The sequence below is a fragment of the Dendrobates tinctorius genome, unplaced genomic scaffold, assembly GCF_039654945.1.
Source record: "Dendrobates tinctorius isolate UK_male_01 unplaced genomic scaffold, ASM3965494v1 ptg000024l, whole genome shotgun sequence".
NCBI classification, from domain to species: Eukaryota; Metazoa; Chordata; class Amphibia; order Anura; family Dendrobatidae; genus Dendrobates; species Dendrobates tinctorius.
In genome coordinates, this window is record NW_027361692.1 from 5829919 (window position 1) to 5846441 (window position 16523).

Here is a 16523-nt window from a genome sequence, read left to right on the forward strand (position 1 = left end):
AACCTAAAAAAAGACCCCTACATTTCATAATGCCTGAGAGTTCTTCTGCTTTAGGTGACACTAGTGGCTGTTTATAGCTTTTAGTGTCAGCAATGTTATATGCTTGGCAAATGCGATATTCTGACTGTGTTTAGAATTGAATTGGACCCGAGGTAAGTATATGGAGGAGTTACGGTAGTAACTGAGGCCATGTTGATTTACCTAATGACCCCACTTAATAAAGGCCCTGTCACACACAGCGAGATCGCTAGCGAGATCGCTGATTTTGTGACGCCACAGCGATCTCGCTATCAATCTCGCTGGGTATCACTGATCGTGCAGGATGGTCCTGGGCCATTTTTTGATCGTTGGTCTCCCTCTGGCCAGCATGCATCGCTGCGTGTGGCAGCGGGAGAACAGCGATCAGCGACGCTGGAAGCTGGTATCCAACGTAAACAGCGGGTAACTAAGAGCTGCGCGGCTCTTAGACACCGCTGTTTACCTTGGAAACCTTTGTGCACTCTGGTTTCCAAGGTAAATATCGGGTAACTAAGAGCTGCGCGGCTCTTAGATACCCACTGTTTACATTGGATACCAGATTCCTCGCTGGTCCTGATCGCTGGTGGGTCTGTCTATGTGACAGCTCACCAGCGATTACCTAACTATGTCCCAGCAATCCCATCCACGTTGGATCATTGGTGGGATCGCTGGGACATTGATGTGTGTAATAGGGCCTTAAGCTAACTCTGCTGATGATGTAGTAGAGATAGACTCAGGCAACTCTGATAGTGAGGACACCTTTAGCCACTGTATAGATAGCCCAACCTTCTGTTTTAACTAATTTTATATTTCGTATTAATAGCAATACAGCACAATCCAACTAGTCTATGGAACATTGGATGGGATAACATCTAATTTGGTATACTTTACAAAGGATTGTCCAGCATACTGGAAATAATTATGGTTTATATGGAGCAATTACAATGAAAGCCTATCCATTTCGCAAACAAACTCAACTAATTAGATTTTAATACATCTGTGGTTAATAATGTTCTGAAGTTGCGTAGTATAATGGGATAATATCTGTATATACCAGAATGTGTGGACAGCGTTCAAAACGAAGTACATATATTAATTGGTTTATTTAAAGAGAAAGAAGAAGAGTCATTATAGGATTTGTAACTGAGGATTTTGTAACTTGTTTTAAAAATATCCCATTTTAGTGATAAAAGGCACATTTTTTATGCCTTATATATTGCTGTTGCTTTATTAGTTTACAGTTTTCTACAGAAGTTTTGTATTTTCACAGTTTATTTCTGTTTTTTGATAAATAGAAGCTTTAAGTGGGTGGCTTTGCTCAGCTAAGCTTTAAATTGATTACCCTTTTGGTGTAAAATTGTCTTTTTCTTCTGTTCTAGTCATAATAGATACAATGGAGACAGAAAAGAGTCATTTTTCCCTGCTAAAGTACATACTTGTTAGAGTAACATATAGAGTATTGACAGACATTGAGAAAGGGGGGAAGAAAGCAGGACTCAATGAATAATGTGACCGGATGACAAAAGTTCTTTAGAGTATGACGATAATTCCATGTGCATGTGTACATACGTGTTACATTATTTTTATGTAAATGTTTTAAGATAAGATTTTAAGATAAGATTTACTTTTAGACATTTGCTATTCCATTTCAATTCAGAAATGTCTTTCATTTTTTTTAGAACCTGATTTAAAATGTCATTGCCTTTAGGTCAATGTTGTGGTGTCTCCTACGTATGTAAAAATATTTATTGACTGTAATGAAGTGGGGGAGAAACCAATCAAGGCAGCTGGCAACATTACAACTGACGGGTTCGAAGTACTTGGGAAGCTCAAGGGAGACAAGAAATCTGCTCCAGTAAGTCACTGTTTTAATAGAAAAAAATTATAGGTTGCCAAGTATCCAAGTAGATTTGTTTGGCTGGACTTTCCTCTCTATTGTCTATTACAGCCTAATGTCATTTGTGTAGCTAGAATGCAGTCTTACCAATATAACCATTGAGATGGACATATACATTAGATATGTATCTATAGGATGTGAGGAGGCACACATGTACCCTGATGTCTTTTATTGAGGAATTATTGGTCAGTCAGATTGGATAATATCACACACATGGATTTTTGAGGTGTCGTTAAGCTATGTTTGCCTTTCCACTTGTTGAAATAACATAGACTAAGCAAGGAAGCCAACTAGGTATATATTTGAGGGAGTTAGAGATGATTCTGTATTTTTTAGCTAAAAGATCACACAATGATGTAGCAGCTATTAACATGATGGCTGCTGCAGTATGTTAATGCACCACAGCGCTCTATACTCGAGGCCCATTCTCATTACATTTAATATTCGTGGCATATTACACTATTGTCATAGCATATCAGAGCCGTTCTGTTGGTCACAACATCTGTAGTACTATAGATGGACTCTTTCTGTATAGTCATCTACCATGGTTTTTCTGTCAGTAATTCTTTTTTACTGGTCAAGAAAGTATAATTATGGAAACAACAGAAACATCAAACTTTCTTTTTGGCTTGTTGTGTACTCATTTGTTCAAATCATTGATTCCATTAATGTTTATTTCCTAAAACAGAACATTTATTCAGAGATTGACATTAATAAAAAGTTTTTAAGGCTTCACATCATTGAAGTCTTTCTAGTTTAAAAATATCCATACCTCATCCACAATTTTAGTGCATATACACCCACTCAAAGTACAGACAGAAGTACAATAAAACACTATGCATTGAAAACGCAAGAGCTGGGACAGTGTTGGCAATATATCAAGGTGTAATACTTTCACACAATTTTTATGTGCCACATCAAATATAGCCAAAACAATGAATCTTACAAAGAAGCAGCTTGCCAAACAAGTAGAACTTACATTCACTTACGAGATGACATCACGCCATGTAATCAGCTGCAGATGTTCATTTGTCATCTGTTCAGATGTGGATGCTTAGCAAATGTCTTGAAATGTCTGATAAAGAAATACACAAGTGACATGACAAGTAAACAAGTCTTTGCCTTATTCCCAGTTCCTTCTCCAGATGTTTGACATTGTATGTACTGTAACCTGGACAAGCCGCGATAGATGCTGTGATATTCCGTCTATGGTAAGTCTTGCATAAATATTTTTACATGTGGTAATCCTATGGCTTCAGTAGCAAAACATACTTTCTGTGCAGTTAAGGAATATATCGAAATATACTTTTTTTTTTACCAAGACTTCAAAATACATGACAGGGCACCCGAGTTAACAAGTGCAATTTATGTAGCAGATAGGCCATTGGGTTCCCTCAAGTACCGGTGCCAAACTTTAATGTGACTGTGCAGGTAGCAAAATAAATGTTTTTTTTTTAAAAGGATGTTTTGGGAGACATTGACCTGTTTTTCATTGATTTAATCTCTCTCTACCATTAAATGTCATATATATATATATATATATATATATATATATATAAGATTTTCATTAAGGTGAATTATAAGCACATGATATTTGAATTATTGCGTTCTCTCTTTGAGGAATTGAGGTGCACTGTCTGACAATGGATTTAATATAGTTTAAAGAGATTATATTGTTTCCAGTCATTTTGGTAGAAATATTGGTTCAGGATTGTGTAATGTCCTCATAAATCTCCCACAAAATTTTGCAAGACTTGAGTATCGCATAGTGGCAGTCGAAAAACAGGATTAAACTGCCAAAGCCTCAAGGCTTTCTTCTGGTAAAAGTATTAAAGTAGTGCAGTCCAATAAATCATTTGGTGCATTTGCTATGTTTTTATCATCTGAATGATTACACAATTATGCCCATACTTAGTGCAGGAAAAGATGTAAACTGGTAGCCAATTTGAATGTCATTTATTTAAAAACCTTGCACAAACACAAAGGCTTTTCGGAAATCAGATGACTCTAGCAATCTGCTAAGATATACAAAATTGGGACTACAAAAGCAAATGCATTTTTGGCTGTTGTACATAGGAAATTAATATGCTTTGGAAAAGTAATTCTTCAGACCATTTTTGGCATCTCTTACATCATGTATTAGCCCACTATTAGCCAAATATAAACAATAAAGTACGGTATATTGTGTCTGCAGGGATAATTCCCAGCACTGTATGCAATTAACTTAGTTACAATCTCATTTGTAACGTTATGGGTATCACACATGATGGTGTCAGTATGTACAATTTTCAGCTTTAATATAAATTCAGGATTCAGTGGCATGTAAAAGTTTACTCCCCCCTGTAAAAATTACTGTTATTGTGAACAGTTAAGCAAGATTAAGATGAAATGATCTCTAAAAGGCGTAAATTTGATGACACATTTCCTTTATATTTTAGAAAAATAATTATTTTCATCTTTTACATTTTAGAAATTTCAAAAAGTAAAATGGGCTGATGCAAAAGTTTGCTCATCGTTGTAGATTTGTGAGCTCAGATAACTTTGACCAATGTTTCAGACCTTAATTAGCCTGTTAGGGTTATGTCTTGTTCACTATCATCATTTGGAAAGGACTGGTGATGCAAGTTTTCAATTTTTATGAAAAAAAAACAGCCGCATCTAACCTTGTGTCAAAAAACACCAGCCATGGGTTCTTCTAAGCAGCTGCCTAGCACTATGAAAATGTAAATGTTGGAGGCCCACAAAGCAGGAGAAGGCTATAAGAAGATCGCAAAGCATTTTCAAGTTGCTCTTTCCTCAGTTCTAAATGTAATTAAGAAATGGCAGATAACGGGAACAGTAGAGGTCAAGATAAGGTCTGGAAGACCAGGCAAAATTTCAATGAGAGCTGTTTGTAGTATTGCTAGAGAGGCAAATCAGAACCCCCCCCCACTTGAATGCAAAAGACCTCCAGAAATATTTAGCAGACTCTGCAGTTGTGGTACGTTGTTCTACTGTTCAGAGACACTTGCACAAATATGGTCTTCATAGAAAAGTCATCAGAAGAAAACCTCTCCTGCATCCTCAAGATAACATTTAGCTTCTGAAGTATGCAAAAGAACATCTAAACATGCCTGATGCATTTTGGAAATAATAATCTTAATAATAATCTTTATTTTTATATAGCGCTAACATATTCCGCAGCGCTTTACAGTTTGCACACACATTATCATCACTGTCCCCGATGGGGCTCACAATCTAAATTCCCTATTAGTATGTCTTTAGAGTGTGGGAGGAAACCGGAGTACCCAGAGGAAACCCACGCAAACACGGGGAGAACATACAAACTCCTTGCAGATGTTGTCCTTGGTGGGATTCGAACCCAGGACCCCAGCGCTGCAGCGCTAACCACTGAGCCACCGTGCCGCTCAGGAAATACTGTAAGTACTGTGGACCGATGAGGTTAAAATAGAACTGTTTGGCCACAATGATCAAAGGTATGTGTGTAGAAAAAAGGGCACAGAATTTCAGGAAAAGAGCTTCTCGCCAAATATTAAGCAATGGGGAGGATCAATGATGCTTTGAGGTTGTGTTGTAGCTATCGGCACGGTAAACTTTTCACGGGTAGAGAGAAGAATGGATTCAATGAAATGTCAATAAATTCTTTATGCAAACATAACACCATTTGTAAAAAAGCTGAAGCTGAAAAGAGGATGGCTTCTATAAATGGAAAATGATCCCAGACACATGTCAAAATCTACAATAGACTGCCTCAAAAGGCGCAAGCTTAAGGTTTAACAATGGCCCTCAGAGTCCCTTCATCTGAATATCATTGCAAATCTGTGGCTAGATTTCAAAATAGCAGAGAATGCAAGATGAGCCAGGAATCTCACAGAACTGGAAGAATTTTCCAAGGAAGAATGGATGAAAATCCCTCAAACAAGAATTTAACGACTCTTGTCTGGCTACAAAAAGAGTTTACAAGCTGTGATACTTGAAAAAAGGGGTTCTACTAGGTATTAAACATGCTGGGTTCCCAGATGTATGCATCAGCCCATTTTCTTTTTTTGTAATTTTTAAATTTTAAAGGATGAAAATATATATATATTTTGCCTAAAATACTAAGAAAATGTGCCATCTTTAACTTTAGCGCTTTTAGAGATAATTTCATCTTCAACTTGCTCAACTCTTCACAATATCTGTAGTTTTGACAAGGGGTGCCCAAACTTTTACATGTCACTCAATGGCATGCAAAAGTTTAGGCACCCCGGGGTCAAAATTACTGTTATTGTGAACAGTTAAGCAAGTCGAAGATAAAATGATCTCTAAAAAGCCTAAAGTTAAAGATGACACATTTGTTTTGTATTTTAGGCTAAAAAGTAATACACATTGTCATTTTTTCACATTTTAAAAATTACAAAAAGAAAAATGGTCCGATGCTAAAGTTTGGGCACCTTTGGAGATTTGTGTGCTCAGATAACTTTGACCAAGGTTTCAGACCTTAATTAGCCTGTAAGGGATATGGCTTGTTCACCCTCAATGTTAGGAAAAGCCAGCTGATGCAGATTCCACAGGTTTAGAAACACATAGCCTCCTCTAACCTTGTGCGAAAAAACAGCCACCAGGGTTCTTCTAAGCAGTTGCCTAGCACTCTGAAAATGAAAATGGTGGAGGCCCACAAAGCAGGAGAAGGCTATAAGAAGATAGCAAAGCGTTTTCAAGTTGTCCTTTCCTCAGTTCAATATGTAATTCAGAAATAGCAGTTTACAGGAACAGTGGAGGTCAAGATAAGGTCTGGAAGGCCAAGCAAAATTTCAGAGAGAGCTGCTTGTAGGATTGCTAGAAAGGCATATCAGAACTCCCACTTGACTGCAAAAGACCTTCAGAAAGATTTAGCAGATTCTGGAGTTGTGGTAATTGTTCTACTGTTCAGAGACACCTTATCAAATATGGCCTTCATGGAAGAGTCATCAGAAGAAAACCTCTCCTGCACCCTCACCATAAAATTTAGCATCAGAGGTATGCAAAAGACATCTAAACAAGCCCAATGCATTTTAGAAACAAGTCCTGTGAATCATTGAAGTTAAAATAAAACTCTTTGGTCGCAATGATCAAAGGTATGTGCAGAGAAAAAATTGCATAGAATTTCAGGAAAAGAACATCTCTCCAACCATTAAGCATGGGGATGGATCAATCATGCTTTGGAGTTGTGTTGCAGACAATGGCACAGGGAACATTTCACAGGTAGTGGGAAGAATGGAGTCAATGAAATTTCAACAAATTCTTGATGCAAACATAACACCATGTGTAAAAAAGCTGAATTAGAAAACAGGATGGCTTCTACAAATGGATAATGATCACACACATCAAAATCCACAATAGACTACCTCAAAAGGCGATAGCTAGAGGTTTTTCAATGGCCCTCACAGTCCCCCGATTCGATCATCATTGAAAATCTGTGGCTAGCCCTCAAAATAGCAGTGCATGCAAGACGACCCAGGAATCTCACAGAAATGGAAGAATTTTCCTAGGAAGAATGGATGAAAATCCATCAAACAAGAATTGAAAGACTCTTGGCTGGCTACAAAAAGCATTTACAAGCTGTGATATTTTTAAAAGGGAGTGCTACTAGGTACTAACTATGCAGGGTCCCCAAACTTTTGCATTGACCTATTTTCCTTATTGTAATTTTAAAAAAGGGAAAAAATGACAATATATAATTTTTTTGGCCTAAAATACAGAGAAAATGTGTCATCTTTAACTTTAGCCCTTTTAGAGATCATTCCATCTTCAACTTGCTTAACTGGTCACAATAACAGTAATTTTGACCAGGGGTGCCCAAACTTTTAAATGCCACTGTATAGATAGAAAGATAGATGGTAGTCAGATTTAGTTTGGGATAGATACTGGATAGATAGATTTAGATAGAGATGAAATAGATACAGTAGATCACATAGGTATATAAATAACGATATAAATAACGTAGATACGTAGATCAGATATAGATAGACAAGTAGATGGTAGATAAATTTTGATAGATAGACAGATATATGATGTTTTACATGTGAATATATTACTTTACTATTATACCATGGGCAACAAGAAAAAAAACACTAGAACTTAAATTTGGGGTAGTTAAACTCATATAAATTAACACTGTGCACAAAAACGGTCAAATGAATAACTAAAGAGTATACACCTATTAAAATATATTGTGACATATTAAAACCAAAATAAATTAGAAACAAACCCACTACTGGTGGACAGTTAATAATAGGGACGCTGTACAGTGCAAATAAAGCATAGCAAAATGCTTATCTTATCAAATAAATCTACAGAGACAGTAGTACAAGGGGTAAAGGGGCCTTTACACATAGCGATATCACTAAAGCGTCACCGATTTTGTGATGCAACAGCGATATTGCTAGCGATATCGTTATTTGTGATACTTACCTCCTACCGACTCCCCCGCTGTCTGTCTCTGATCGCGTGAGATCGGCCGGGTCCATTTCTCATCAGGAGCTTCCTGCTGGGCTTCCTGCTGGCGCCGACGAGCAATGCGTGGACGCGGACGGAGGACGTCAGGATCGCCGCGTCTGAAAGGAAAGTAACGACTGTTGCTGCGTTGCTACATCGCTGTGAGATCTGCCTGTGTGGCAGCTCACTAGCGACCATTTAGCGATGCACCAGCGATCCTGACCGGGTCGTATCGTGGTCGGGATCGCTGGTGCATCGCTAAATGTAAAGGGGCCTTAACACATCCTCCACAGAATGGCCGAATAGATTACAGCATGCCAGCATTACTACAAGAAATTAGCTTGTAATAGCGTCCCTTGATGAAGTACAAAGACAAAATGTGTGTTGTGGCAGTGGGGACGCTTTTAAAAGCTAATTTCATGTAAGTAATGCTGTCATGCTGTAATCTATTCAGCCATACTGTGGGGGATGTGTTACCCCTTGTACTATTGTCTCTGTAGATTTATTTGATATGATAAGCACTTCACTATGCTTTATTTGCACTGTACAGCATCCCCATTATTAACTGTCCAGTAGTGTGTTTGTTTCTAATTTATTTTAGTTTTCATATTTCACATCAAATAAAGAATATGTTTTCATGGGTGCATACTACTTGGTTATTTATTATACCATGGGGCAAGGTAAATGTAATTGACTACTGTAGAAGATTTTGGAGCTTACATATCTCTTTAAATCTTCAAATCTTGTGGGCCTAATATGTTCCTTCAAGTGCCTTGATTATCTTAAGGTGTCAAATCAGAGATTGTGAAGAACCAATTTTGCGTTGAAGAGTTTTTACCCTTTCATCTGTTTGTAAAAAATCTTAGTTACAAAATCAACCAGTACTCACTCTCCTGCGGTTCAGCGCTATATCTGTCACTTCTCCGATGATTGTGTATAAGCTGCTGCTGCAGCCCATTACTGAGCTTGGTGGCTCTGCCCCATAATTTTTTATAAAAAGATGAAAGGGGAAAACTGCTTTAATTTTTTAAGAGATAAGATATAATAAAATATGTATAATATGACTATAAATAACCTGACTGTTTATACCTGTCTTTGGGTACTGCATAAAATGCATCACCAGAAAATAATGGATTATAGTAATTGGTTCTGGATAGAAAAGTTTCAGCTGAACTTATAAGAGGCTGTGGATTCTTGCTTAAGAACTTGGCATTTGATAACAAGAACATGCGCTTATATGTTGGTGATAACTACAATATATATTTAATGTCTTTTCATCAAAGTGTTGCTCAATCTTTTTCAGAGAGATGAAGCTAAGTGCCCAGCTCTGCCACATGCCTGTACTTGTGCCCAAGACAGTGTCGGAGCCCCAGGGCCAGCTGGCCCATCTGTAAGCATTTATTAATTTGTCTTCTTTTCTCGACTCAAAAAGTCAAATAACAAAAAAAGTGTTTTTCTCTTATTGATTTCTAAAGTTTCCTATTTTTTGGTGTTTCTCCAAGATCTGTGACAATTATTTTAAGCCCCTTGGCTATCTTCTTCTTACCATCTTTTTTGTTGAATACACATAAGGATTCTGTGCTCTAGATTCATTAGAGCTGTTGACTAAAATTGGCAGATATAATGAAATGGGAATCTTTGTAAGGGAAGAATTTCTGGTGGCTTTTTGCCAAATGCCGTATGTTAAAGTCAAAGGAAATACATATCTTAATCCTCTGAGTGCTCAAGGCTTTTTATTAGGAGTTAAAAGATTTATGTCTGATATAACGGAATTACAAAACTACCCTCTCATTTTTAGGGTATGCCTGGTAGCAAAGGTCCCAGAGGTGACAGAGGTGTAGATGGACCATCTGTAAGTAAATCTGATATTATGTTGTGTATATGATGTTTTGATTAGTATTTAGAATTATATGATCGATATATACAGTATTTATATTTTTTAAAGTGAAGCCTGGTTTTTCAATACTGGATAATAGTTATTATTTTTTTATGGATTAGCTTTATATCGTTCTTTATAACTGATGTAAAATATCTCCCTTACAATTGGTCATCAGAATGTGAGCAGTAGACAGGAATGAATAGCAACATTGTAGTGGGTGATAGCAGAAAACTATTCCTAGGCTTCTCCCACTTGGAGGAATAAGTCAGCACCCTCAGGTCCTATAGAAGCTGCTCTCTGACCTCATAAAAACTGCGAACAGTAAGGGAACACATAGACCTACAGGAGTGGAGTGATAATGTAAGAAAACAGACTGGTTCTAATTAGTGCTAAATTCCCAGAGTTAAAAAAAACATGGAGCATGTTTTCTTTTTTTTTTCTAAAATAAAGGAAAAATAAACATTTTATTGAAACAACTGATGGGATTAATATATAGCAGCTTTTGGTCAGACCAGTTCGGCATTGAAATCGACATCTGTGGGACTATTGTAGTTTTCTGAAAATTTCTTATATTCATCGTTACATTTTAATAAATACCTGAAAATGTAATGTTTGAAAAATTCCATAACCCTAAGAGTGAATTTTAATTGTCATTGGCAAAATTAAGGGGGTTTCCTATTACCTGTAAGCCCCCATCTGGCCACATCAGGAAAATTACTGACCTGCTTTCAAATCTGACCGAGACCTCCTGGGATATATAGTATTAATATACATTAACAGTAAAGATCTAGGATTTTTCTTGGTTAACATCTAATTAAACTTCTTAGACCATCGTGGATAATGACTGTCAATGTTAAAGAGAATCTGTTACTCAAATTAATGTGAATATTTACAATTTGAATCTCACTTAACCTGCTATGCCACAGTGGCTTGCCACCAGATCATCTGGTCTTTCCCTTTTCTGGCCTCTGGATCTCCTTATAATTCATGGTCTTTCGTCTTCTCTTTGAGTTTTCCTGCACTGAATAGGCCTCAATTGTTCATGTGGGACATCAATGATATGTTGTTAGGCGTCGGGATTGTCTGGCTGCGAGGGATAGATCCCAAGAATTATCTGGTCCTGCGGTCTCCAATTCAAATTCGGCCACTGCAATTGCTGCTCAGCACACATGTCGGTCCCAGCGTCTTGCTCAGGCTCGTGGTATACGTTTGGTTACTTCTGGCTCTCCAGCCAAGTCTATGGTAACCGGTGATAAACAGGTGCAGCCTTGCGCTCTGGGGTCTAAGTCCAGAGATCACCTTACTGAGCATGTCCGTGATGTGGCGTCTTCCCATTGGTCGTTGGACGTTAGTTGCTCTGGTGATGTGGCAGCTCCAGGTTGGCCCATGGGCAACACCTCGATCAACTGGGCGTGAGTGTTTTGGGTGGAGCCTAGCGTGCTAGTGTCATTTATGTTTGGTCTGTATAGGTGGATACTCTACCAATCTGCAAGTTTCTGTGTGTCTGTCTGTGCTCAAAGACAGTACACGTTGGCGGGCAGGTAGCACTCCTATGCGGTTTTGTACCCATGGCTCAACGCCTGAGTCTCTAGCCTGCTACATGGTTAGGATGCTGGTCAGTCAGTAGCGTCAAGATTGGGGTAACTAGCTGCTTGGCTTCGCATCTGTTTCATTCTTGTGTGTGGTTAGCAAGTTAAACCCTTGTTTTACTTCTCTATGAAGGCAAAGGGGTATTGTACCTAGCGTCATAAGAGTTAATAATTAATAATAATTTTTATTTATATAGCGCCAACATATTCCGCAGCACTTTACAATTAAGCGGGGACATGTACAGACAATAAATTCAATACAAGTTAAGACAATTCAAACAATGACATTAGGAGTGAGGTCAAAAAGAGTTCTTTCTTTTGGCTCAGCATCTGCTTCATTCATGTGTGCGGTTAGCACAGTTTAGTTGCAGAGATAGCTCAATCCACGGGCAAACACCCCTGTGACATCAACAGGGTATAGTACTTACCATTCTTAGGGCAGTACCTCTCAGTGAAGTAACTGAGCTTGGTACTCTGCATTCCGATCACACTGTGTGGCGTTAATACTGTGTGCTTAAGGTAATGCTCACTGTTTTTTTCCATCATTACTCTCACTAGCAGCAGGTTACATCTCTGCATGGTGGACTCCGGGTTGCGATTGCACTTTATTTATATTTTTATTTAATGCAATCTGCCAACCCTAACACATGTTGTGATCAATGTCTTCATATGAGGGTTAATAAGCACATGAAGACCTTATAAGAAGAAAGAAAATGAAAGACCTGAAGGAGATCCTGAGGTCGAAAAAAGAGAAAGACCGGAGGACTTGGTGGAGAGCTGTGGTGGCAGTCTAGGACCAATGAATATAATGTTTTGTTATATTACATTGTTTTTCCTGGCCTTCCCTTTATATAGCTTTGGGGTTTTGAAAGATCCCAGAGCACAATAAACATCTATTCAGGGCACATTTGATTTGTAACTAACTGATTTTCTTCAAATTGAGCTTTTCGTCCAATTTGGACAAATCAAACCCAAATCATTTTTTTTTTTTAAATTTGCTCATCTGTATATATGACAGTTCTAGTTGTTATGTATTCATTCAGTCCCAGGAAAAAAAGGTTTTGTATCTTTAAACAATTTGTTTTCTAGCAACATCTGCCTAGACTAAAACAATTAGGACAGATTTAATCTGGTGAATATGGGACTTTAAAAAAAAATTCAGAATTGAGAGTCCTCAGTGGTTGATACCTTTTAATGTCTAACTGAAATAACAAATTGCAAGCTTTCGAGACTACTCAGGTCTCTTCATCAGGCATTGACTAATACAAAATCTGAAGATTCACATATTTATGCATAACACAGCACAGAAGTAATGCAATAGATAAGACAAGTCACATGACGCAGAACTATCATTATGGGAGAGTGATGGACAGTTATGGTATATTGGAACAGTTCATAGATGGCTGACGGTACAAAGATATACATCTTTCCTGTATCAAATATGGAACTTGAAGAAATCTATTAGGTTATGAGGGTTAAAGGGCCTTTAAAATAACTTCACACCCAATTGTTAAATATGGGGGGTGGTTTTAAAGAAAAAAAAGTAGAAAGGAAAATGGGAGGTGTTTTTTTGGAAATAAGCTACATCATTCTCCTAAAGCAGTGGAGGAACGAATAGAATTGTATATGTCAGAAGCTCACAATCTGGAGCATCTAGATATATTTACCAAAAAGAAATCAAAGGAAATGTAAACTACTATTTGATTGGTGACATGCAATAATACATTGAAGCTTTCATATTAAAAGTGACAGTGGTAGTGGACATCATAGTGAAACGTATAAATACAAGTTGTTAATAATTGTACTAGAATTAAGCTAGGTGAGTTACACTGTGAAATACATTCCAAGCATACCAGAATTGTATGTAAAATTAATTTTTAACAAATCCTATGTTTGAAATAGAAGATACATGTTGAGGAGCTTCAATAAAGGGTTATTAATTTGTTCACCAGAAGCAGACTCATCATTTAACAGACACTCATAAAGATTGGGAAGGAATGGTAGGGGAGAGGAACTATTATGCTGATATTAACTCTTTTATGTATTTTGTGAACCTAAATTATAGGGCCCCCCAGGACAACGAGGTGAGCAAGGTTTACCTGGTCCACAAGGGCCTCCTGGACCTCAAGGACCTCCTGGACTTTCCATTCCTGGAGAACCTGTAAGTTGGAAAAAATGGGAATTTGTCAAAAATGTCATAAAATATATTACATTCTAAGTATTCATGTAAAATATTTGGTGGTAATTCATAATTATGTATAAGCTGATATAGATCTAGGTATAGCATAATGATGTACAGCATGTCTGAAATTACACTCCCAATCCTGATAAGTATTTCATGTTGAAAGTGTTTTAAATATTTTGAGATTACATATTAAATGATGTGACATTATAAAGTCATTCATAGGTTGTAATGAATCATCTATATTTCACATATTTGTTTAGGGCCGTCAGGGATTCAAGGGTGATCAAGGTGACCCTGGATTGCCAGGAAGAATGGTAAATTAGTTGCTTAAGTTTCTATAAGTTTATAATTTTATTTGCTAAATTCTATATTTAAGAAGGTACAAATTTTCATTTAGCCTTTTTTAATAATATCGGCACACCATTTTTTGAGTACTACTTAATAAATGTGTCGTCACCATTGATTTTTTAAAATCTATTTTAAGGGATCTCCTGGTGTAACGGGACCACCTGGACCTATGGGACCACCAGGACCAAGGGTATGTTCCCATGTTCAACTTTTTATCACTCTTGTATTGTTTAATGCAATGTAAAGTTGGTCAATGATGGCCTTAAAAAGTATGCCTGATCATCAAGCATAATAAGGAAAAAGCAAAGCTAAATGTTTATAATAACTTTTGCAAGGATTTTGTTGTAGCTCAGCTATCTCATCTGTTTTAACCAGCCCTATTTTTGATGGAGGAACTGTTTTATATTTTCCTTATTCATGAATGTACGGGTTATTTGTAGGGAGAGTTGAGCTTGTCATAAACGTCATTTGTTGCAAACTTAAAAGATGAGACAGTAGGATCAAAGGTCACCCTAGTGCAGAGGGTCAACTGGGCTAACTACAAATTATTAATAATACCGTTGTGAGAAATTAATGCATCCCCTAAACATGCAGTTCTAAAACATCTTGCAAATCATCTTGGATCTTTTAATGAGTTGCAGATCACAACTACTTGTAGAGTTAATCCTTACACATTATACAAATGACCTGCAAGCAGCTTGATGCGGTGGTTGGAAAACATTCTGCTCAGCCAAACTGTCCTTCTTCTGTAATCCTTTCTTGCAATAAATTATCCAAATAGAAACTTTCCAAAATTTTCTTTTTCTTGCTTAAATTGTTTAGTTCATCTTAATAACTAAGAATCCAATACATTACATAATTGCTTAGCAAACACAGTTCAAAATCCTGCAAATCTATATTTTTAGACTTGTGCTCTTCAGGCATCAAAAGAGTAGTCTGGGAGGGAAAATCTGGGATTTTTTCATTGCCAAACAAAACGAGGGATTATTTGGGTTAGCCAATATATTTAACACATTTGTTTCCTTTACATCTGGGCTGCAGGATTCCTGTGGAGTGACAAAGACTAATCTTGCCATGTGGACAGTAACATTAGACTAATAAACCATATTATACATGCATTATAGATATTTAATATGCAGTATGATATTTACATTATATTCTTTTTTGTATTAATACTGGGTTAATCATGATGCAAGACATAGAAGTAATTAATCAAAGATTGTTGATTAAAATTTGGGGCAGTTGCTCACAAAAGCCAAGGAGGAATTGGGTGCTATAGACAGCTACTCCACTGTTATAATTTGCATTACTTTTTATAAATCTCCCCCATTATTTCATTAGGTTTTCATAGTGTCAGTCATCTTTTTTCTTTACATTATTATGTAAACTTGCTGATGTTGATATAATTAAGGCCTTATTTACACATGACATAAAATAAAGATCTGTAACTTGATGTCTACAGTCTGCAATGTTCTCCATGTGCCTCTGATAGTATAAGAAGACACAATGAGGGTTCTTCTCATGGTTACTATTTGAAACCATAAAAATACATATTGTTACTTGTGCAAATCAATTTGCACAGTCCTTTACATCAATACACCAAAATCCTCAATCATAACTTGTTAAGCCAAAAGCATATTAAAAACACAACACCTAAAAATTAAGCTTTTTGAGAAGGCTAAAATTCTTTATTGATGTTCATTATTAAAATAAAACTTAGAATATGTAAAAACAGGGCAGTACAAATTCAGAGAAAAGGTGAATAAAGGTATAAAACAATTCAGCTCTGGCAAAAATTAAGAGACTTCGACATCAAATCCCTGTCATGGGCAGCCCATTCTCCAGAGTTGAACCCCATTGAAACCCTCTGGAATGTAATCAAGAGGATGATGGATAGTCACAAGCCATCAAACAAAGAACTGCTTACATTTTTGTGCCAGAAGCCGTGTGAAAGACTGGTGGCAAGCATGCCAAGACGCATGAAAGCTGTTTTTAAGAATCATGGTTATTCCACTAAATATTGATTTCTGAACTCTTCCTGAGTTAAAACATTAGTATTGTTGTTTCTAAATTATTATGAACTTGTTTGCTTGGCATTATTTGAGGTCTGAAACCACTGTTTGTTTGTTTTTTTAAATTTTGACCATTTTT

General features: G+C 36.9%; 1 protein-coding gene across 3 annotated transcripts in view; it reads left to right on the forward strand.

The window, feature by feature from the left end:
• Positions 1-16523, forward strand: part of COL12A1 (collagen type XII alpha 1 chain) — a 221073-nt gene that overhangs the window by 182460 nt on the left and 22090 nt on the right. For all 3 annotated transcript variants that reach the window (XM_073569320.1, XM_073569322.1, XM_073569323.1), the window contains 7 exons: positions 1727-1873; positions 3049-3126; positions 9675-9761; positions 10170-10223; positions 13905-14000; positions 14285-14338; positions 14509-14562. In XM_073569320.1, coding sequence (XP_073425421.1) covers positions 1727-1873; positions 3049-3126; positions 9675-9761; positions 10170-10223; positions 13905-14000; positions 14285-14338; positions 14509-14562 — 570 coding nt within the window. The remainder of the gene's footprint in view (positions 1-1726; positions 1874-3048; positions 3127-9674; positions 9762-10169; positions 10224-13904; positions 14001-14284; positions 14339-14508; positions 14563-16523) is intronic.